This window comes from Rhinolophus sinicus, linkage group LG06, assembly GCF_036562045.2.
Source record: "Rhinolophus sinicus isolate RSC01 linkage group LG06, ASM3656204v1, whole genome shotgun sequence".
Classification (NCBI taxonomy): Eukaryota; Metazoa; Chordata; class Mammalia; order Chiroptera; family Rhinolophidae; genus Rhinolophus; species Rhinolophus sinicus.
Genome location: NC_133756.1, coordinates 138,634,248 through 138,657,296, shown reverse-complemented (window position 1 = coordinate 138,657,296; position 23,049 = coordinate 138,634,248). Strand labels below are relative to the sequence as shown.

At 36.7% G+C, this 23,049-nt stretch overlaps 1 protein-coding gene across 6 annotated transcripts in view; it reads right to left on the bottom strand.

Moving 5' to 3' along the window:
- The window catches only part of BBOX1 (gamma-butyrobetaine hydroxylase 1), a 62,887-nt gene extending 41,363 nt beyond the window's left edge, over positions 1-21,524 (bottom strand). The window contains exons 1-3 of one of the 6 annotated variants that reach the window (XM_074336151.1): positions 20,892-21,524; positions 11,842-12,098; positions 10,497-10,611 (exon numbers count right to left, since the gene is read on the bottom strand). In XM_074336151.1, the coding sequence (XP_074192252.1) occupies positions 10,497-10,611; positions 11,842-12,060 (334 nt within the window). In that variant the 5' untranslated portion in view covers positions 12,061-12,098; positions 20,892-21,524. Of the gene's footprint in view, positions 1-10,496; positions 10,612-11,841; positions 12,213-20,891 lie in introns of those variants that run through there. The other 5 variants (XM_074336152.1, XM_074336153.1, XM_019749175.2 and 2 more) reach the window with 5 other exon arrangements.
- Positions 21,525-23,049: the final 1,525 nt, after the last annotated feature.

The following is a 23,049-nucleotide window of genomic DNA, read 5'->3' as shown; positions in this document are numbered from 1 at the left end:
AGGTTGTATGTTTCTACGAATTTATCCATTTCTTCTAGGTTGTCCAATTTGTTGGTGCATAATTGTTCATGGTAGTCTCTTATGATCCTTTGTATTTCTGTGGTATCAGTTGTAACTTCTCCTCTTTCATTTCTGATTTTATTTATTTGAGCACTCTCTCTTTTATCTTGACTTATCCTAAAGGCTTCTTATTTTTGTTTACCTTTTCAAAGAACCAGCTCTTAGTTTCATTAATTTTTTTCTACTGTTTTCTTAGTCTCTATTCATTTATTTACACTCTAATCTTTATTATTTCCTTCCTCTTATTCACTTGGGGCTTTGTTTATTCTTTTTTTCTTTGGTTCATTTAGGTGTAAACATAGATTGTTAATGCAAGTTGGCCTGTATCGCTACAAACTTCCCTTAGAAATGATTTTACTTCATCCTACAGATTTTAGAAAGCTGTTTTTCTATTTTTAAACATATATATATATATATATATATATATATATATATATATATATATATATATATATATATTTCCCTTTGATTTCTTCATTGACCCATTGGTTGCTTTGTACAATGATGTCTAATCTCCACGTATCTGTGTTTTCTAGTTTTCTTCTAATTGATTTCTAGTTTGATATCATTATGGTCAGAAAAGATGCTTGATAATTTCAATATTCTTAAATTCATTGAGACTTGTTTTGCAGCCTAACGTGATTTATCCTGTGGAATATTCTAAGTGCACTTGAAAAGAATGTATATTAGAATGCTTTGGGATGGAATGTTGTATTTATATCTATTAAATTCATCTGGTATAATATGTAGTTTAAGGCCACTGTTGTTGATTTTCTGCCTGAATGAGTTATCTATTGATGTAAGTGAGGAATTAAAGTCCCTTACTATTATTGTATTGCTTTCTATTTCTCCTCTTAGATCTGTTAATATTTGTTTTATATATTTGGATGCTCTTAAATTGGGTTCATACCTATTTACAAATGTTATGTCTTCTTGTTGGATTGACCCCTTTATCATTATGTAATACCCTTCTTTGTTTTTTATTACAGTCTTTGTTTAAATTCTATTTTGTCTGATATAATTGTAGCTTCATCAGCATTCTTTTAATATCTATTTTCATGGACTATCTTTTTCCATCCTTTCACTTTCTGTCTGTGTGTGTCCCTAAATATGAAGTGAGTCTTTTGTAGGCAATATATAGATGAATCTTGATTTTTTTTATTCAATCAGTCAAATTGTTTTTTGATTGGACAATTTAGTTCATTTACATTTAAAGTAATTATTTTATAGGTATGTACTTATTGCCATTTTGTTATTTGTTTTCTGGATGTTTTTGTAGTTCCTCTCTGTGTCTTTCTTCTTCTCTTGCTCCCTTCCCTTGTGGTTTGATTATTTTCTTTAGTGTTATGTTTAGATTTCTTTTCTCATTATCTTTTATGTATCTACTATATGTTTTTGCATTGTGTTTACCATGAGGTTCACATATAATTGTGTATATATACAGCATTCTAACTTGATAGCTGCTTAAGTTTGAAAGCCTTCTAAAAATTCTACAATTTTACTCCCCTTCCATTGGTTTTGTCTTTGATGTCATGTTTTACTTCTAGTTAGTCCCTTAACTAATTACTGTAGTTATAATTAATTTTACCACTTTTGTCTTTTAACTTTCATACTATCTTTATATGTGGTGAATCCACTACCTTTGCTATACATTTGCCTTTACCAGTGAGATTTTTACTCTCATATGTTTCCTCTTTACTAGTTAGTGTCTTTTCTTTTCAGCTTCAGGAAGTCCTTTTAACATTTCTTGTAAGTTTATTTTAGTGGTGATAAACTTCTTTAGCTTTTGCTTGTTGGAAATCTTCCTCCTTCAATTTTGAATAACTTTGCAGGTACAGTGTTCTTGGTTAGAAGTATTTTCCTTTCAGTGCTTTGAATATATCATGACACTTCCTTCTGACATGCAAAATTTCTGCTGAAAAATCAGCTGATAGTCTTATGAGGGTTCCCTTGTACATAACAAGTTTTTTTTTTTCTTGCTGCTTTTCAGATTCTCTCTTTATCTTTATCTTTGACATGTAATTATGTCTTGGTGTGGATCTCTTTGGGTTCATCTTTTTGGTACTCTCTGTGATTGCTGGACCTGGATATCTTCTTTTTTTCCCCTGAGTTAGGAACGTTTTCAGCCATGATTTCTTCAAATAAGTTTTTTGCCTTGTTCTCCCTTTCTTCTCCTACGACCTCTATAATGTGAATATTATTCAGCTTGATGTTGTCCCATTGGTCCCCTTAAACTATCTTTACTTTTTAAAATTCTTTTTTCTTTTGGCTCTGTCTACTGCCTTGTCTTTTGGGTCTTTGATCCCTTTTTCTGCTTCAGCTCATCTGCTGTTGAAACTCTCTAGTGTATTTTTTAGTTTAGTAATTGTATTCTTCAGTTCTTAGACTTCTCTTTTGCACTTTCTTATATTTTCTATCTCTTTGTTGAAGTTCTCATTATATTTATCTGTTCTTTTCCCGAGTTCGGTGAAGATCTTTATGACCATTACTTTGAACTCTTTGTCAGATAAATTACTTACCTCCATTTTATTGTTTTCCCCTACCCCTCACTCCTGGGGTTTTATCTTGTTTGTTTGTTTGTTTGTTTGTTTGTAACATATTTCTCTATTTCTTCATTTTGCTTGTCTCTGTATTTGATTCTATGTGTTAGGTGAAATAACTACCTCTTTCAGTCTTGAAGGAGTAGCATTGTGTAGGCAATGAAAATTGTCATTCAACCTTGTCTAGCTCTTGGTTGTCTCTTGAACTTTTGTGATGGTCTAAGCAGCCCGATTCATTCTTTATCATTCCCAGTTGTTGAGGGTGTGCAAAGTCCTGTCAGTGTTTCAAAGAGAGGTATCTCATTCAGCATGTAGTTTTAGGGTGATTGGAAGCCACACCCTTAGGCAGCAGCTTTTAAAGTATATATAGACTCCTGCTTGCTTCCAGATCAGGTGATTTTGAAGTGTCCCCTTGGCAATAGTTACAAACATTGGGTCTTCAGATGAGTGTATAAGCTCTTTCCTGGGAGAAACTGACAAGCTATAGTGAGGCCATGGTGCGCACAAAGATGGCATCCCAGCCTGCATTCCCTGAGATCTCCTCTGTAGCCTCTAGATATATGCTAATTCTGAAGCCTGTGCCTCAGACTGATGCTTTAGGACAAATAAATAGTCCTTTTTCACAGGAAGACTGAAGATCTTCTGTCTGTCCTGTGCCTTGGGGTAGTAGCCTGCCAAAAACTGTATCTGTGATTGTTTTTGTCCTGTGTGGCCCAGAAACAGTGCCTCCTGGCCAGTAGAATCAGGTACTCAAGGGGCATCTCTTGTGTGGATTGCACATGCCTGCTAGTTTTATCAGTGACATAGGAGCTCAGGGCCAGGGCAAGCCCAAAGGCTGCAGTGGGGCTTTGGGACAGTGCATGGGTGAGATAAGACAACTGACTGCAGCTGGTGGAAGAATAGCATGGGTGTGGAGCAAGCTTTCCATCCCTAGCAAGGTGGAGTGAGAGAGCAAAAATGGTGCCCATCAATGGAAGTAAAAGCAAAAGTAAATGAATGGGACTACATCAAACTCAAAAGCTTCTGTACAGCAAAAGAAACCAACAAAACAAAGGGGCAACCAACTTAATGGGAGAAGATATTTGCAAACACCACCTCTAATTATGGGCTAATATCCAAAATATATAAAGAACTCATACAACTCAACAACAAAAAAATCAAACAATCTGATTAAAAAATGGGCAAAGGCCCTGAACAGATACTTCTCCCAAGAAGACATACAAATGGCCAACAGATATATGAAAAGGTGCTCAATTCACTAGCTATTTGGGAAATGCAAATCAAAGCCACAATAAGATATCATTTCACACCTGTTAGAATGGCTAGTCTCAACAAGACAAATAATAAGTGTTGGAGAGTCTGTGGAGAGAAAGGAACCTTTATACACTGCTGGTGGGAATGTAAATTGGGATAGCCACTATGGAAAGCAGGTTCCTCAAAAAATGAAGAATAGAATTACCACATGACCCAGCAATCACTCTTCTGGGTATCTACCCCAAAACTCTGAAAACATTTACCTGTAAAGATATGTGTACCCCTATATTCATTGCAGCATTATTCATGGTGGCCAAGGCATGGAAACAACCAAAGTGTCCTTCGATAGATGATTGGATGAAAATGTGGTGCATGTATACAATGGAATATTACTTGGCCATAAGAAAAGGTGAAAGACTGCCATTTGCGACAACATGAATGGATCTTGAGATTATCATGCTAAGCAAAATAAATGAGACAAAAAGTCGAGAACCATATGATTTCACTCATACGTGAGATACAAAACTGAAAGTAACAAATGAACAAAACAAACAAAGGAACAAAACCTTGTAGACACAGGAAACAGTTTAGTGGTTAGCAAAAGTAAGTGAGGAGAGGGATTGGTAAAGGAGGGTGAAGGGGGTCAAATATATGGTGATGGAAGGAAAACTGATGGTGGGTGGTGAGCATACAATGCAATATATAGATGATGTTTTATACAATTCTACACTTGAAACATATATAATTTTACTAACCAATGTTGCCCTAATAAGTTTTATTTAAAAAATGGTGCCCACCAGCACCTCTGTCCTCACAGAAAGTATCAATAGACCCCTGCACCTCTAGCCAATGTTTTAAGATTACCTATTGTATCTCCTTCACATATTGTCTAGGTGCTTTTTAAACTGCTGTTTTTGTGCTGGGTCCCAGGCTTTCATCTGTATGTAAGCCCGTCAAGAGCAGATTTACCATTCCCTGCAGCATTTTGGGTCTCCTGGACGTAAGCTCAGTGGGTTTTCAATGCCTGATATTGCTGAGTCTCGTCTCTTTGGTGCAGGTCCTAGGGATTGGGGTGCTTGGTGTAGGGCACAAATCCTTCATTTCTCAGGGAGATGCTCCACGTGTATGAGATCCCTCCTGATTGGGGATTGCCACTGGGGGTGGGGTTTTGAGCGACACCGTAACTCTGCCTCTCCTACTGGCCTCCATGTGGTCCTTTTATCCTTTGTTGTGGAGGAGCTGTTCAGCTAGTTTTCAGGTCTTTTTCAGAGGGAATTGATCCATATGTAGCTGCAGATTTGGTGTGTCCATGGGAGGAGGTGAGTTCAGGATCTTACTGTGCTGTTATCTAAGACACTAGCTTTTTAGAGACACCAGCTTGTGAATGTCCTATTTAGCACTAACATTGGATGATATTATAATACTTTGTTTTATGAAGTTGTTAAGAAAAAAAGATTAAAAAATATGATTATTGTCTCTTACCTAAGAATTATTTTTAAATGTAATAAATATAGTGTATAGGCTTTTTGTTTAGCATTTCTCTAATATATCCCATTGTAAAATAGACTTATGTTTAATATTTATCTCTGAGCATGTGGTTATGTATTTTCATACTAGAAATATGGATGGAGATTTTTTTAAAAAGGCAAAAGGAAGGGGATCTAGTTTATAAGTGAAACCCAAAACTAGGCAGATGGCTGTGGGGACAACCTCCAGATTAGTGGTACCTGCTAAGAGTACAGGGCACTATAGGAAAAATCTCAGGCTGTGAGTCCTTTAACTTGGGCTCAATGACAGAACAAGGGTGGCCCCATCTCATCTAGGGATGTTAGAACCTTTAGATATTATGCCCAAGAGTACCAAGTACAATGCAGAAATTGAGTGTAGTAATAAATGACATGTAATTAAGAAAAGAACAGGACACATTGGAATACATTGGAATCAATATAACACAAAGGAAAAAAATAAAACAAAATATTCATTTATAAACTCACTGGCATGTAAAATACCCGTATTCATTCTACCAGAGCCCAAAGACATTTTTCTGAAAGTCAGTAAGTCCATTTCACATATAAAGGCAAAACAAAATAGAGATTTGTTTCTTAAACATATGAAGAGTTTGAGCTATTCTCCCACCTGTGCATCAGAGGGTGAGCCTGGGTGACCTCAGGGAAGGAATCTTTATTTGGTCTTTCCCGGGAAGGGAATGCATTTAGGTACGTGACATAGTGGCTTGATTGCTCTGATGCAGCTGTTTTAACAGAGTTGTTCTGAAGCCCTTCTGACCTGGCAGCCCTGATGCAGTTGGGACATTCTAAGGCAGCCTGAAAAAAATCTCCCAGACCCTTTTATAATTACCAAGCAGTATGTGAAACAAATATCCTTACTCCATGCCTGCCTTGCATTGCAGGCTCCCAATTCTGGGGGTTCAAGAATGGGTGAAGGGTGATGCAAGGCTTAGGGGTGAACTATCACATGGGAGTCAGGCATATTTATTGTGTATGTTATTTGCTAATTAAAAAAAAAAGTGACTTTTGCTTTTTTGACAAATTTCTGTAAAAATAGCCTCTGCACCAAAACAACTCTGTTCTTTGCACCATAATAAAATCTTCATCTTCAAGGAAACCTATGGCTCTCTGCAAGAAAGGGGAGCTCTGTTTCTCTCTCTCTCTCTCTTTTTTTTTCCATGAGCAAGGCACAAAGATTTTAGAGGGTCCTGACAGTTATTTGAGAGTTTTCACTCTCTCCTGTGGCATGCTCCTTTGGAAACAAAGAAGGAGTTATGTCTGTGAGCTGAAGGGCTGTAATCTGCTGAAGCAGACAGGAGAAGATTTGCTCTGCTATGAGGGGCATATCAAATTGAGAGGAAATGTCTTTTCTGACCATGCAATGTACTCAACCCCTGGATTGCTGAGAAGACTGAGCAGACTACTTCCATGGGAAAAAAAGAGTCTTCAAATTACAACCTTTTAAATCTCAATTTGCAGTCACAAACCTTACTAAAGTCAGAGAATAATACACAAATATTCCAGAACCAATTCAAAGAGATAGATAGGAAAACAAGCATTTGTTCTGATATTGAGTGTTAATAAAAAGAACACATTTTGAGGTTCATGTATATAACATCATATTGTATATTGATTTTTTCTTTTCCATTTCAGTCCTATCAAATATATTATGGGAATTTTGCATGTTGAAATTAGTCACAAAAATGTGTGTGTAATTATGTCAGTTTCACCTTGAAGCTAAAATATAATTACATAAAAAAACTTCGTATTTCCAATGTGTTATTAAAGTCTTCAATTTTCATCCATAGGTTTGGACACATTCACATGTCACTTTTCAACAATCAGGTTTTGAGTTGGTTGAGTTTAAAGAACAGGGCCAGCAACCTCTTGCCCTACAGGTCAACATGCATTTCTCTTGAATACAAAGTCTACCCATATCTTCTCTGCTACTTCCCTAGCTTAAGCTCTCAGTGTCTTTTACAGGATCATTTCTAGGCCTTGCTAAGGTCCCCTGCTCCCAGTCACTCCTTAGTCCGTTCAACACAGATGATCTGACCAAGACCTTTCTATAACAGAGATCCAATCACTCCTCTGTCTTTTGTAAAATAAATACAAACCAAGAGCCAAAGAGGTACAGTGGGGGAGAGGAGAAATGCAACAAGAGAAAAATGAAGCTAAGGAGACATTCACAAACTTGTAGACATTTGAGAAATTATACGCATTTGGTCAAAATCAGAAAGGTACATCTTTGAATATGTAAAATGCATTCTAAAGAAATAAAGCAATCTTATTAAATTTATAAAGATCTTAAGCTCATTTCTCTGGCTTCATAGAATCAGCGTGAGAACGAAAGAAAGGAATATACCTAAGCTCCATGTTGAGAAAACTTTCTTGTCTAAGCATTTAGGACTGAGACTCTTAGTAGGGCACTTAAGCCACTTCATGGTTTGGCCCCTTTTTCTCTGTAGCCTAACAATTTTAACTTCATCAATGTTAAACTAACTGCTATTTCTTAAACCTACCCTGCTATTTTACACTCCTGTGATTTTTCACATGCCTTTTTCTTTCGTCGAAAGTTTCCTTACTTTTATCTTTGCCAGACAAACTGATTCTTCAAGGCCCAGCTCAAGTGTTACCTGCCTTCTAAGGACCATTTCCTTATCTGTTTAGATTTCTTCCTCTGTCTTATAATAAACCTTCTCTACATACTATAATGTACTTAAAATAATGTACTATACTTATTTGTTTTCATGGGTGGTGTCCCCTCTTACACTTGATAAATCCTGGAGGACAGAATCCATGTCTTTTTTTAACTTGGTATTTCCTTATAGAGTTTCCAGCACAAAATAGTGTCCCTATATATATGTCCAACTAAACAGAAATTTAGGAGGGAATGATTATAATCCATGTCTTCCTTCCAGCTGTGTCTGTCCCAGGACAAGAGACTTTTTCTGGCTGATTATCATCTGTCTTTTCATTTTTGAGTTCAACATCTAGTGCCAAGGGAAGATCAAGGAAGAGTGGTCTGCATCTTGACGCCAGATTTTAAAAGGCTTTCCTCACTGTCAGGAAAGAGCAGAAGAGGAAACATTGCCACTGAGGACTAAAATCAAAATCCTTTCTTTCGCAAATGTGACCGAGTTTGTTTATATGTTCTGGAGTATAAATGTTTGAACATATGCAATGGCAGTGAAATAAGGTGTCAAATTCTATAGGCAAAAAGTCATAGAAGCAATAGTCCAAAATGGCCCATTAATTTCTTCCTGAACCCACCAACTGCACAGCTTGAGAATATATTTTAAAAATCTGATCTTGTTTTAAACCATTAAAATATTTTCCAGTGTCTAAATAGCAGCCAGTTCTCCTTATGTTATTCATGATTGCAGTTTGTCGGTGTGACCAGTTTTTTCCACTACTTAACTGAGTGTAGTATCATTTCCATTTTGCTGCTACTTGATAGTATTGAGAAATGCAAGCTATAAACTGCATTCGTCAAGAAATATTAATGGAGGGGAGTGGCTATCTCTTTTTACAATGCTTAAGAGCTTAAGCTGTAATAATAAAAAGTTGGCTTTTATTCCCTGAAATAATCAAAAGAAGAGCTTGAAGGCAGTTGAAGTAAAATCCAACAGGACTACAAAATTAGGGCAGAATTAAGGAAAAATATTTTGGTTACCAGAAGAAATCTAAAATAAATAAAAAATAATAATACATTTGTGATTCTGCTATTTGACCCATTTGCTACTCAGTTTTGTAATTGGAGACTCCCTGAAGAATCTAGCAGGGCACTCACTGTGGGTAGGTAGGAAAACATTTTTCCCTGGATGTTCATATGAATTCCACCAGCTAACTGGGTTAGATAGAAAAGAAAATGGATTCCTGGTGGTTTAGACGGAAAGTGCTAGAAAAAAATGTTGTCAGTTGTCAGAACTGTGAGACTCAGGGATTGCAGGCACCTATTTCTTGACAAGACTGTCCTATGCTTGAACTGTAAGTAGACAATATCATACCCAATTGATAACTACAGGATAAGGTGAAGCTGGTTGAGGTTGGTTAATCAGTGACATCTCCAAACCCAGTAAACTGCTTAAGTGTAGCATTTAAAACCATGGAGAGTTACCACACATGTTTGAGAATTTCAGATTTGAAAGGAGTAAGGTAATATCTCTATCTTGAGGTATGACCCAGAATTCCAAGATGAGGTGTTACAAAATTCAACAAGGCTGGTCTGTGCCTGGAGTAAGAGGTCCAATATTTCTGGTTAACAGTGGGAAAGAAAGTTCAGGAAAACTTGCCTTGTTAGTGTGTTTGTACTAGTCAAGATTCTAGTAAATCCATAAGAATCATCATGTTTTTAGAATTTGCCTTTGACCCACATAATCTCATAATACAAATCTTCAAAATACACAGAGAATAAGTTATCAACATTTCCCACGTCTCCCCAGTACCTCTGCTTGAGCTGGAAATATTGTATATCTCCTAAAAGTCATATTTTAAAAAGAACTTTCTACCTATTATTTTGTCTCTCCACTCAAGAATGAAGTCTTCTTTTTCCATTGAATCCATCTATTACAGATTTTCTAAATATTTATGTGGTCACAGATTCTCTTGAGACCCATATAAACTCTCCCCAAACAAAATTTCTGTGCACACTCTCACACACACACACACACACACACACACACACACACCACGTATGCACACACACAATCAGTGCTGTAGATCATTTCCTGGGCTTCATGGATCACGTCATTTTATCTGTGGTTACCAGGTTAGGAATTCCTGCTTTGTTGATTTGGTATTGTTCTGGCCTTAGATAAAATTATTAAGAAGGGCAAATCTGCCTCTGGTTTGTTTTGTTCCTTTGCAGCCAACACTTACAGAGTGTCTGTGCTGTGCCACATTTCGAGGTATATATGACAAGGGTACAAGCTTTCTTTTCTTCTTTAGAATGTCTAGAACTAATCTATATTTCTTTTTATCTCTACCCAAATGATCTCTATTGGTAAATCATTAAACATTCCAAATAAATTACCATAATATCTTAACCAAAGCACAAGGGTTTAAATTTACTTCTGAGCAAATGTCTTACTCTCTGAGTTTTTAAAGACATTGAAGACCATGGCATCATTACCTGGCAAAAACAATTCTCTTTGGAATTTTTCTCTGGCCTGCTGCGAAAAGCATCTTTTCTTCAGCCAGTCAGCTTCAAAATCGCTGCAATGCTCATTTGGCCATGTGATATGAACCTTATAACACAGAAAGCAAACATCACCTATATGTTTATTGAGCTTCTATATATTTCAGTTCTCAACTGTTGCCCTGTTTCTGAGTGTTATTTAAAATAATCAGGGAATCCATTTTTTCTTCTTCTTGTATCTATTTACTCACAGGCATAGAATAAGCTTTTGGAAAATGAGGAAATTGAAAGCCACTGGGATACATCTGAGGCCTAAGGCCCCTTAAATATCACACAAAAAATAAAACCAGACTAGATCTGATGTTCTTGTTCTCTAGTCTCTAAACCTCTGATTTCCAAACCTTTTATGTTGATTTAAGTTAGATGTCACTTGATATTCCTGCCAAGAGTATCAGAAATAGTAATGATGGTGATCAGGCAGATAATAATAATAATAATACAATAATAATACAAAATAACACCATTTTGAATGCATACCAAATAGTGAGCACTACAAACATAACTCATTCGTCCACATGCAATTCTAGGGAGAAGGTACTACTATTATTCACATTTTTCAGGTGAGGAATGCAAGGGCAAATACTATTTGTATGGTCACACAACTAGCAGGCACTGAACCCTGGGAGTAAAGTCCAGGAGTGGAGATGAAAACAAGAGTGGGGAGACATTTGCAGGTCACATTTGCTTTTCTGGTAACTCTCCTAGTAAATCTGAAAGAGAGTCACACAGGGTGCTGGTCACATCTCGTTTGTGGTTTTGAGAGCTATGTTTCTGGGAATTCTAGAACAAGCCTTGCACATCTATTCATTAAGTTGATTAAAACATGTATATAAATCAATACAAATTTTTGCGTGTTTACTATATGCCAGGCACTCCATTACACGTTTACCCATATTATCTCATTGATTCCTCGTATCATCTCTCCGAATCAATTCCGTTAGTATCCCTATTTTACAGCGAAGTAAACTGAGTCCCAGAAACATTCTTTTTGTTATAGAAATGGTTTGATTGTGTCTTCAAGGCTATTGTGTCTTCAAGGCTATCACTCACTGAAGGAATAATGAGGGACACTATACATTTCATTAAAAATAGTAGTTAGTAATAAAAATAAGAATAATCCCAGAATCTTTTATTTACTGAGCATGCTTACTTTGCACCAAGCACGATGCCAACATGATAATATATACGATCAATGAACACATAATTCATTATTTGAATTATTGGGAGACTAGCCCCTTTATCTTGGGAAGGAAGGGAGAAATGATTTAGAGATAATTACCCGTTTTCTGTCAAACGTCAAGCCTTTAATACCAATGTTCACATCAAGAGCTTCCACGACAAGTTTTCGCGCTTTCGCAGAATGCAGGTAGCAGTCGGGGCACTGGCAGTTGTCTCTCAGCCACACAGCAGGGTAGAACGACTCGGCACCGTCCTGCCAGAGGATCTGCATCAAATGAGCCCCATCCAGCACCTCTGCATTCTGGATGCCACAGTGCATCTTTCTGGTCCTTGCAAGTAAATCTTGTCAGCCACCTGCTGTGACAAAATCAGTGTTAAAAGGAATCTCAGGCAGATCAGGTCTGAACTTGACCTCTAAGAGTGTGAACAATTCAAATGGACTCTAGCTTCAGCTATTCCCTCATCTGGCAGAGTTTGTGGTTTGACTTAATCAGTGCGAGGACCTTTGTTCGGGTGAGAGTATTTCATATGCTGTAAACAGAAACACAGTGACTAAAAGTCAATACGATAAATGTGCTGAGTCAGGATCCAGATGAAAACAATTCCTTGTTTTCCTCACAGACATTTTAGATAATAAGTTCAGAACCAATGACATACTCGTATACATCTTTGTACTTATGTTTGAATAAAAGCTCTGGAATTTTTTAAGGGAGAAAAATTCTCCACAAATTAAAAGAATAATCATACCAGTGCTGTTTTAGCTGATGCCTAATTGCCACATGCCTTTTGAAAAAATGCTTCTATGACACTGAATTAGTACACTTGTTCTACCGTGTTTCCCCAAAAATAAGACCTAGCCAGACAATCAGATCTAATGTGTCTTTCGGAGCAAAATTAATACAAGGCCTGGTACTATTTTACTATAATATAAGACCAGGTCTTTAATATAATATGATATAATATAATATAATATAATATAATATAATATAATATAATACCTGTCTTAGATTAATTTTTGTTCCAAAAGACACATTAGAGCTGATTGTCCAGGTAGGTCTTATTTTTGGGGAAACACAGTAATAAGGGGAATACTAATGTAATTTATTTATTTTAAAATGTTTTGTAATCTAGTATCTTGCACTATTTCTAGTCTATCATTTATTTATTTATTGTTTACTTAAATAGTGTATTTTCTCAGTGCAATATAAAAGTTTGTAGGCTCTGCAAGGAACTCGTTTGATTTGTTCTCCAAGATTTTCTGTTTTAATAGAGTGTGCCTTGATATTTTGGTTAGGTTACTCAAAACTTTTCCTGACTACTTTCACTTTACTTGGAAGTACATGACCTCTTTTTATCGAGGAATCCACCAAATTTGAGAACATGCAGTATTTACAAGAAAGGAAATCAAATGTTGATTCTGATTCCAATAATGACTATACATTTGACCTTCAGAAATTGTGTTAATGTTCTAAATCTCACTTTCTTCATATATTATTTTTCAGGACTCTAAACTTATACGGAAGAAATAGAATTAATATGGAAGTAGAACTTAACTTCTTCCATCTTATAACTAGCTCATCATTAATAGAAGGTGACGTGATAGTGGAAACAAGACTTCATTGTTTTGGGATGAAGGGGAGGCAGACATACATGTGTACACACAAACACACACACACACACACACACACACACACACACACACACACACACACACACTGACTGTTTTAACAAGTATCTTCTATGTACCAGGCAGTGCAATAGGCAATGAAGGGTTCAATGAAAAGCAAGACAAAATAATAGCTCCCTGTCTTTCTTGAATCTGTAGATAGGAAGTCTTTATACATCATTAAAAGAACTTAAAAAATACTTTACACAACATAAAAATAAAACAGCTTTTAGGTGATTGTTTTACATATACTTCCTCAAATCATTAGTTGGATAATTTAGTCAGGTTATTAAGCAGAGCCAAAAGAAAACGAAACAAAAGACTGCTTTCTCCATTTACCTCAACCATTCTAAAGTTATCTAATGATGGAAAGAAAATACAATTCACTGGGCTTCATGCTTATTCCTATTTGGGAACTCCCATCTTTTTTCTTAACGATTTATGTAGCAACAGAAGAGAACTATTACCTAAAAAAAATCATCAAAAATATAATTTAGTTCATAGATTTGAAAAGGGGCCCCCAGGAAGTCCAAATATTGGTTTCTGTCTGGAATGGGTAGGGGATTTAATTTTACCAATAGAACGGGAGGCTGCCAGGATTTCTCATAAAAATGATATCAAAGGAAAGTGATGATTCCATTAAGTCAGGGGTAATAGAACCAGTTCCTTAAATAATACCTGACACACAAGGGCAACACGGAGAAGTGTAGTAAATTTTTATATATGTCAGGGCTTGGCAAATATTTTTTGTGAAAGGGCAGATAGTCCATATTTCAGGCTTTGCAGGCTATATCCAGTCCCTATTGCATGTTCTTGTTTTATTTTTTCAAACACTCTAAGAATGTAAACACTATTTTTACCTCGTGGGCTGTACACACACAAGCTGAGGCCATATCAGGTCCACAGGCAGTGGTTTGCCTGTCCTTGATCAAGTTACCTAAGTCATGCTTTTACCCCAGTGGAATATAGCCATATACCTGCATGCAGCAAATCGTTCTCTTCTTCCCTCCTTACGTATAAAGTTAAACTTATTCAAATGTATCCTAGATATCTTCCTTGTGCCTGCTGCACTGGAGAGTATAAAGATTCCATGAAGTTCCAGACTTCAAGGAAAAGTGAGATAATTATGAAAGTAAACAAAAGACAAAGCTGGCCACAACAGCACTGACAGTTGTCAGAGAGGCTCCAGGACCCCTCCTTAGAGAAGATGCCTATTTGAATAAGTCCTCAAGGATCAGTGAGCAATGCCTCTGAATCCATACTGATTCCATCTTATTTTCCCTCTTCACTAATACAACAATGATTTCTTCAGAGCAAGTATGTGATGTAATCAGCTATGTTTCACAGCTTCTCTTGTAGCTAAGATTCATGTGTGATATAATCCTGGCCATGAAATATATTTGGAAGTTGCTGTATGGAGAAATTTTTTAAAAGAAAGTAGATTTAGCTGCCATATGATGTTTTCCCTTTTCGCGTCTTCCTGCTTGGAATGTAGATGTGGTACTGGTGATAGAGCAGTCGTTTTGCAAACATGAGGCAAGATGCAGAAGATTAAAATCTAAAAGTAGCCCGGGCTTCCCATGGTTCTGTGAAATCATATTACCAAGTACTGGCCAGTCATGTCTGGACTTGTTTTTACACAAGAAAAATAAACTCCTTACTAATGTGAGCTACTTGCCAGCTTTTCTGGATACAGATAGATTGACTCACAAGCAGAAAATATTGTGAAAGGTTGTTCCAAGGAGAGGAGGCAGAATGAGCCAAAAAACTAAGATTCGATAATATGGAATTTGAAAAATAGAAAATATTTGGTTTAGCTGGAGCAAAAGAGTAGGGGAGAAAATACACATTAAAAGAAATTAAAAGATGCATTGTTACCAGATCATGAAGTACAAAGCACAAAGAAGTTTGGGCTTCATGATGTTATATATGAGAAATTTAAAATATTTTTTTAGGCAGGCGATTGACAAGGGAGATGATATTGACTATGTTATAGTGTCTTGGAAGCAGATAAAAAGACTAGAATTAGAGAAATTGTGTGGAACTTTTTGTAGTAGTCAGGTTAAGAATAAATGAAACCGGTGGGAGTGGGAGTGTCGAATGAAATGGGAGGATCGATGTGAGCAATGTTGCGAAGTTATATTTGAAATTACCCCAAATTTATGAGTTTATGTCCTCATAAATTTTTGTTTTCTTTGGCTCTTTTTTTAAAGGCTGTTTTACAAAAGAGAATGACTTTGTTCCTTGCTTTTATAAGAAACCAATTTTTTATGAGCTTGCTGAAAAAGAGCAGTTACTATAATTTATTAAAGATGATTGAGAAATACAATACAGAATGCAGTTGGTCACATGGACACCCATATGAAAATGTGGATACATTTATCAGACATGTAGTTATAACAAGTTTTCTTCTTAGTACAAGGTTATGCTTTTTCAGGAGGTGGAAAGCAGATGAGAGATAGGGAAGATTCTGATTTTGCAGCAGATAAATATCAGCAGGGATGATGGAAAGGCAAGGGGTAAAATAGAAGCAGGAAAAAAATTATATACATATATCCTATTTTGTTTATCTTGTTATTCTTTTTGGTACTTAACCTGATCTATTTATAAACTGATGGATTATTTCCTTGCTAAAATTACTTGCTAAGAATCAAAGGCAAAAGATTACCTCAAAATAGCAACACACACCAAATAAACACAGGTAGCTTTCAAGCTCATCTTCTTCATGCTGAGAACATATCTACCTTTTAAAATACATTTTACATATTGGTTCTGGTCTGATTTTTCAAAGGAATGTAGGATGTATTTATTCCAGAATAACAGTCCTCTGGTTACTGCAGACTATATTCCTGTGCTCCCTTCATTCTCTCTCTTCTCTAAATCCACTCAGTTTTTCAGACTATTTTTCATAAGATGTGATATCTAGATTCTGCACCTTTTAGGATGCGTGATTGCATTCCAGTTTATACGTGCCTTTCAAAATTGGGCACTCTGAATTATGCAAGATACCATAGATGTAATATTTCTCATATAAAAACAGAAAAATTAATGCCTTATATGAAGGAAGAGTAAAGAATATCTAGAAAATTCTTGTGTGTGTGTTTTTTTCCCCTTGTGTTTGGAAGAATAGTGGTAACTGCTTATGGGGTCTTATGATAGAACAACTGGTTTGTTTCTACAATAAGAATATTTGTTTTAATTATATTGATGGTAAGTTTACAATAATAGTAATAATAGTAGTAGTTTACTGAATGAATGCCTTTTTCTTGCCAGTCACTCTTCTATGTGCTTCATGTACAGTAACTCATCAAAGCTTCATTATAACATAATGAAAAAAATCTACTGCAATTACCCAAATAAGCAGGAGAAGAAAGGTTAGGGAATATTCGCATAGAGATGGATAGTAGAAACCATCTTAAGTTCTCCAAGGGAATAAGACAATTATGGAAGAAAAATAAATCCTTCTTATTTATTCTTCTCATCAAAGTTCCATATCTGTTGGTGTATTTTCTAAACTCAACTCATTTCCAATAATGTGTTCATCAATGGGTTTGAAAATATTTTGGTTAAAAGGATTTTTATAAAACTTGAAATAAGACATATTGATTCTTAGTGGATGCACTATTGGAAGAGTGCATTTTCCCACCACAGTAAACATTGTTCCCGTACTTTAAAGATGGTGCCATGCCCATGCCCTACTTACTGTTGAAGTGATCACACCTACAGACATCTGCACCCACAAACACTAATTATAATCTAATCTGCCTATTTAAGCTTTCTGTCTCTTTTTCTTTCATCTTGTTTTTTCCCCCTTCTTCTACCTAGCATATTTGAGCTGGAGAGGGAAAAGCACTTTGAGATGTTAGGAGAACCCATGACTCTTCTCCATAGACCGTGTGGTCAGATGGAGGGTATTTCAAGAGAAGTGGCAATGCCACGGCTGTGGCTGATGGAAGGCTGCCCTAAGCTCATGAGAGAGTGTGGAAGAACTGGAAAGACATGGGTGTTGGTGAAGTTAAATTGTTTGAGTATCTATGAAGGAACTTGGCAGGTCATTTCTACTCTTGACAATCCCTTTCTCGGTTTTATGACACATGTCAATGGTAATCCAAAACAAAGCTTGGAGAAATGAGACAAGTTTCCCTCTTTAGCTTTTCTTGGTTTTATGTAAAGCTGCATTGGGGCAAGTGTGATGAAAATTCCAAAAAAAAAAAAAAAAAAAATCAAGGATTATCAGTATTTGAAAACAATTTTTTTAAAAAAATATATAGGTTTATACATGAGTGTGATTTGTTAAAATCTATTTTCCAATTTAGTCCACTTGTTAAAAAATTAAGCCCTGTTGAAGAAGCATCATGGCCATTTAGTTATTTGATAAACTATTGTGTTTTCCTGAAGAAAAGAAAAAAAGAGTGTTTGTGTTTGTGTGTATGTGTGCGCGTGTGTGTGACTTCTTTGTTGAATTAAACACTTATACATGAAAGTATTTATTTTATACTTAATTATTATTTGGCTTCTCCTTACTCCAGAATGATATAATTTAGTTTATGAACTGTCATACTGGTTTTTGTGGAAAGGAATAGTTTTTCCTGAAAAACAGAGCTTGGATTGGAGGGGGGATTCCTATCTGATGGGATAGATTTCTTTGAATTTCTTCCCATCAGATGATGTGTGTATGTGTGTGTGTGTGTGTGTACGTGTGTGTGTGTGTTTGTGTGTGTGTGTGTGTGTGTGTGTCCCTTCCTACTCACTCACTATATTTTTCCCCTTCAGAGCTATGAAAGTTTGATTGGAATTCTTGTTTTGGACAACTAAATCACTTGTTTTAGAGATTATCCTACTTCAGCAACGGGTGTGATTTGTCGTTTTTGGTCTTTTAAAAGATTTGATAAATTCAAATTTCATCAGATGGGTTTCTCCAGCATTGTTTGGAAAGTCAAAAAAGTAGTTCTACAAGTTAAAATAAAAGGAACTTAGAACTAGAACTGTAGAACCAGAAAGAAACAACTTGTGATATCACTGGGTTAAGTACAAGGAAAATGGAAGCTCAGAGATGTTGGGTGTGATTTGTCCAAGCCCACACTGCTTGTTAGTGGGAGAGGTTGCCCCCAACTTAGGTTTGCCAGTCTAGTATAAACATATAAAGTGAAGATTTTCTAATTCTCCTAAAAATGAGTGCAAGAATTCCTCAAGTGCTAATTACAGCTAATTAGCACTTGAATCACAGGTTTTGGATGGGATTCTCAGGAAGTTGATGCAGAAACTTCATAGTGACTATACATAAAATTAAAATTGATGAAGACTAATAATATATACTTAAGAAGGCTGATTTATCTACTAGGTTACTCACCAACCAAAATAAAAAGTTGTCATTCTTAGTTTTTTTTTAAGGGAAGACTAGGGTAGACTCATCAAATGTCAGTTAAATTCCATCTTCCCTTTCTTAGGTCAGTCATCAGATCTGCTATCATATAGCAGGATCCCCTAATGTGTTTGACCTCCTGCTTCTAGCTGGTAGGATCCAAAAATGATCAAAATGCAAGAATTGTGCCTACTGTATGGGTGTACATGTATAAGGTGTATATATAAAACCATTTATTCAGCACTTATGCTCTTGACACTCTGCTAATGCTTTTTATTGTGTTAAGCTCATTTAATCTTCGTGACAACGCTATGAGATTAGTGCCATCACTTCCATTTTATAGATGATCTTGAGCGTGGAGAGGTGGAGTAACTGACTTGAAATCAGAGGAAATAGGAATTCTTGACTACTGCATAGTACTACATTATGGAGAATCTATGGCTGGATAATTTTCCATACAATAATTTCAATTGACCAAAAATGTGCTATTAAAATAGTAGCTAAATCTCAAGATTGTTGGTTGTTAGATGACCTTACCATCTGACATTTCCTTGTTGGAGACAGAGGACAGAAAGTTGTTTCCCAGACATTATGCCATAAAGGTTTAACTATATACTATTTTTTTTATATTTCAACTTTTACATCATAAAGCTCAATTAATTTACACTTGGTAAGGAGAAGTTGACCAGACTGTATTTGTAGTGTCTGGACTTTAACATCGCTTGAATATATACACACTCTTCTCATTACACTTGCTATATAAGGCCCTTCAACTTAGAGGTTATTTTGTTTTTTTAAAACTTGATTTAATAAGTGGCTGAGCTACTTAATAATTCATGAACATATCATCATGTGAATAATTAATTATATAAAGCCATTAGAAGAACCAGTTTGTTCTCTTGAGTAAGCTCACCATTCTGCCTATCTTGTTCAAAGTATTGAAGCTTTTCCAAACAGTTCCTTCCTAAATTATAAAAAGGAAAACTTTCACTTTACTCTGGTGAAATGCCCACATTCAGTTTGGAACTCAAATTAACAAGGCATTCATTTACTGATGTCATGCACAGTACTGGTGTTAGATTTTAAAAAGATTTCTAAATCTTTGAACCAAACATATATTCATTATTTTATGTTTTTAATAAATTTTATTCAAAATATCTGTCATGTCTCTCCTCGAGTTACATTCAGGGAGAAAAACAATTGAAAGGGTGCACAATGGCCTTTATTGAGCAGTATTCTAATGACTCATGTTACATTCAGCTTTTGGGGCTTAACAAAGGGCCAAGGTCTAATATGCAGTCACCTTTCTTTGGATTGGGCAGTGGATTATTCAGTGAACATTTCCAGCCAGAATGCTCCCTCCTCTACCACCCAGTCTGCTTTGTAGACAGTATTCTCTCTGTCCCCTCCGTGTATGCTTTCTGGATCAGCTTAGGGCTTACAAAGTAATTTGACTACTAGACTAAGCCAAACATAATTGGGAAAGAGAAGCTGCCAAGAAGCAATCAGATCCACTGCATTCCAAAATCAAGTATATTCCAAATGCCTGTTGGACCATCCCCATCACAGCCCTCATGGCTATGAGATCCATGTGACTGGATTTTCAGTTGGATGATCCCCCTCCCCCAATCCATAGACTTGAAGCCATAAGCTCTTCAAATAAGGGAAAGTGGAGCACATATGTGTTCTCAGATGTGCTTTAGGCACCAAATCTCACAGCATGTACCAAAGAAAGAAAACACCAGCTTTGATCCTAAACGTCCTTTGGGGAGGGAGCCTCCTGATGATTGCCACATCCAAGATTGATCTGTTCCCCCCGCCCCACCCCCCAGTTTCCCTACGTCCATCCTATCTAAGGCTATTACTTGGAAGCCTTTCTCTCTGTTCCTGGCAGCTCCACTGCAGCCCTGCCCACAGACACACCTGAGGTTTGCAAATGAGAAAGGATGTCCCAGTATGAAGCTGTAGCAACTCCTGAAGAAGTTTGGAGATTTAAAATTAAAAAAAAGAAAAAGAAAATAGCTTTTATAGCCTAGAGGGGAAACAGTTAGAAAGAAAAAATACTTTAACTACAAGCGCCTGAAACCACAAAACCCCAGGACTCAATGAAATGAAGCATTACCTTAGTTCAGAATCTTTCCTGATAGAGCGAACAGCAGGTCTCACCTGTCTTGTCTCCTGTCTCTGAGCCAGCAGCAGCAACAGAAGCAAGTGAAGGAGCTCTTTCACTCCTGTCCCACCTGTTCACAGTGACAGCTCTTGGATTGCAAAACTCACTTGGAGAAAAGGCATCGAGGTGCACGTTTGACAGGGAGGAGCTACCAGTTCTCACCTGAGCAAGAGGTGAGGTGGTTTCTACCTGTCCACAGAATTTTTCGTATGAACCTCTTTAGAGGAAGCTTGATTAGTTGTGAGGGGCTGGTAGGAAGGCTGCGATGGGACCCCTGAGCCTGATGGCCTCCTTTCTCTGCAGCTTTGGCTGGAATAAACAGTAGCTGCCAGACAGCATGGGACTTTTCTGAAGGCACCTGGTTGCCCAGTGACTTGACTCACAACACACAGCCCTTAGGGCAACAAAAGGGAAAGGCCAGAGTGGGCAGTGTGCCAGGGACCCAGAGCCTGGCTGCCAGGCATTCAGATGGGAAGTACCCAGCGCAGAGAAAGGGCTGGTGGCCAAGTCTCAAGTTCTAGTTCCTAAGAGGATCCAGATTCCATTAAAAGAAAGTCTGCAGGTGGCAACAAAAATCCAGGACAGAGGTGCATAATCCTTCTGCCTCCCTCTGACTACCACCACCACCTTTCCCAGGAAGACACTGAAACAGCCTCAGACTGCAACTTGTCACTTCTTGCCCGAAGGACACTCACAGCTGTGAGACTTGGATAGGCAGGAACAAAAGAGCTAGCATAGAAGGAGAAAGTGCAGCCCAACTTTCCTCGTGGCCTCTTCTAAGATTTGTTGCCCATGGCAATACCCCCTTCCAGAACTGCAATGTTCCTTCCCCTAATGACGTCCTGTCAGCTCCTCTCACAGTAGAATTTAAACTATGTCCCTTCCTGTAATCCCCTCCTCCATCTTCCTCCTTCCCTCCTCTAAGTGCAGGTCAAATTACTGACACCCAGCGTCCAGTGACAATAACAGCAGGTTTTTTTACCAGGTAGGGGAGTAGGGTTTGTGTATTTGGGGTGCCCTCATAAACATTGCCAGCCTTTTAAACCCTCAGTAAATGAGTTTACAGATAATGCTAGAAGCAGTTAATTGTATTTTAAAAATTCAGGTTACTTAATTAATAGAAATATTCTCAACCAATTGTTATTTCACACCTTGTGCTTAGTAACAATTAGCAGAATGAACTGGGTAAATTCTGTTCCAGCTATAAGAGAGTTGTTGACAAAATATGTTGCATGTACCAGGCATCTAAATGAAGAGTAAAAGGAAACAAAACAACAAACAAACAAACAAACAAACCGGTCAATAGTTAAAGTTTTAAAACCTGCACAGAAAGAATTAAATCCCATATTGAAAACAAACAAACAGTAGACCAGTAAACAAATCATACTCTTGACTGTGAGAAGCCTCTTTAAGATTGGGGAAAAAAAAGGAGCATTTCCCTGAGGTCTCTCTCTTTTCTTTGTTAACCCTTCACACCATTCACAGAGTGATTTCACATATGGCCTTTCAGTGCACTATTCTGGAAGTAGTAAACAGTATTCTGGATTTCAGATGGGAGAAAATCAGACCATAGAGATTCATGAACTACAGAAAGAAGGTCTCAGAAAGTACAGGAGGTAGCATTGGTACCAGAGTAAGAAATGTTGAAACTTTGTCTATGTGTTCTTTTTTTTTTTTTTTTTTTTTTTTTCAGAATTAAGAAAAGTTTATCCTTAAAATTAATTCCATGTTAAGCACAGCTAATTGAACATACGTGTGGCTAATGCATTAGACATTAGAAACACATTAGAACTCAATGTTCATTTTAAACAGAAAAGTGATGCTGTCATCATCAGTGAGCATGCATGAAGGCAAGATGCTCTGGATGACTTGAAAGACTTCTTTAGAATTGTATGAACAGCGGGATTTGATGAGATTAAGCAAGATCTCAGTCGGAGATTTTGAAACATTTTATTTCTTAATTATGTGACATCCAATATTGCATTAGTTTCAGGTATACAGCATAGTGATTAAACATTTACATACTTCATGAAGTGATCACCATGATAAATCTAGTACCCATCAGTTACCATATAGTCATTACAATATTATTGACTATATCTCCTATGAT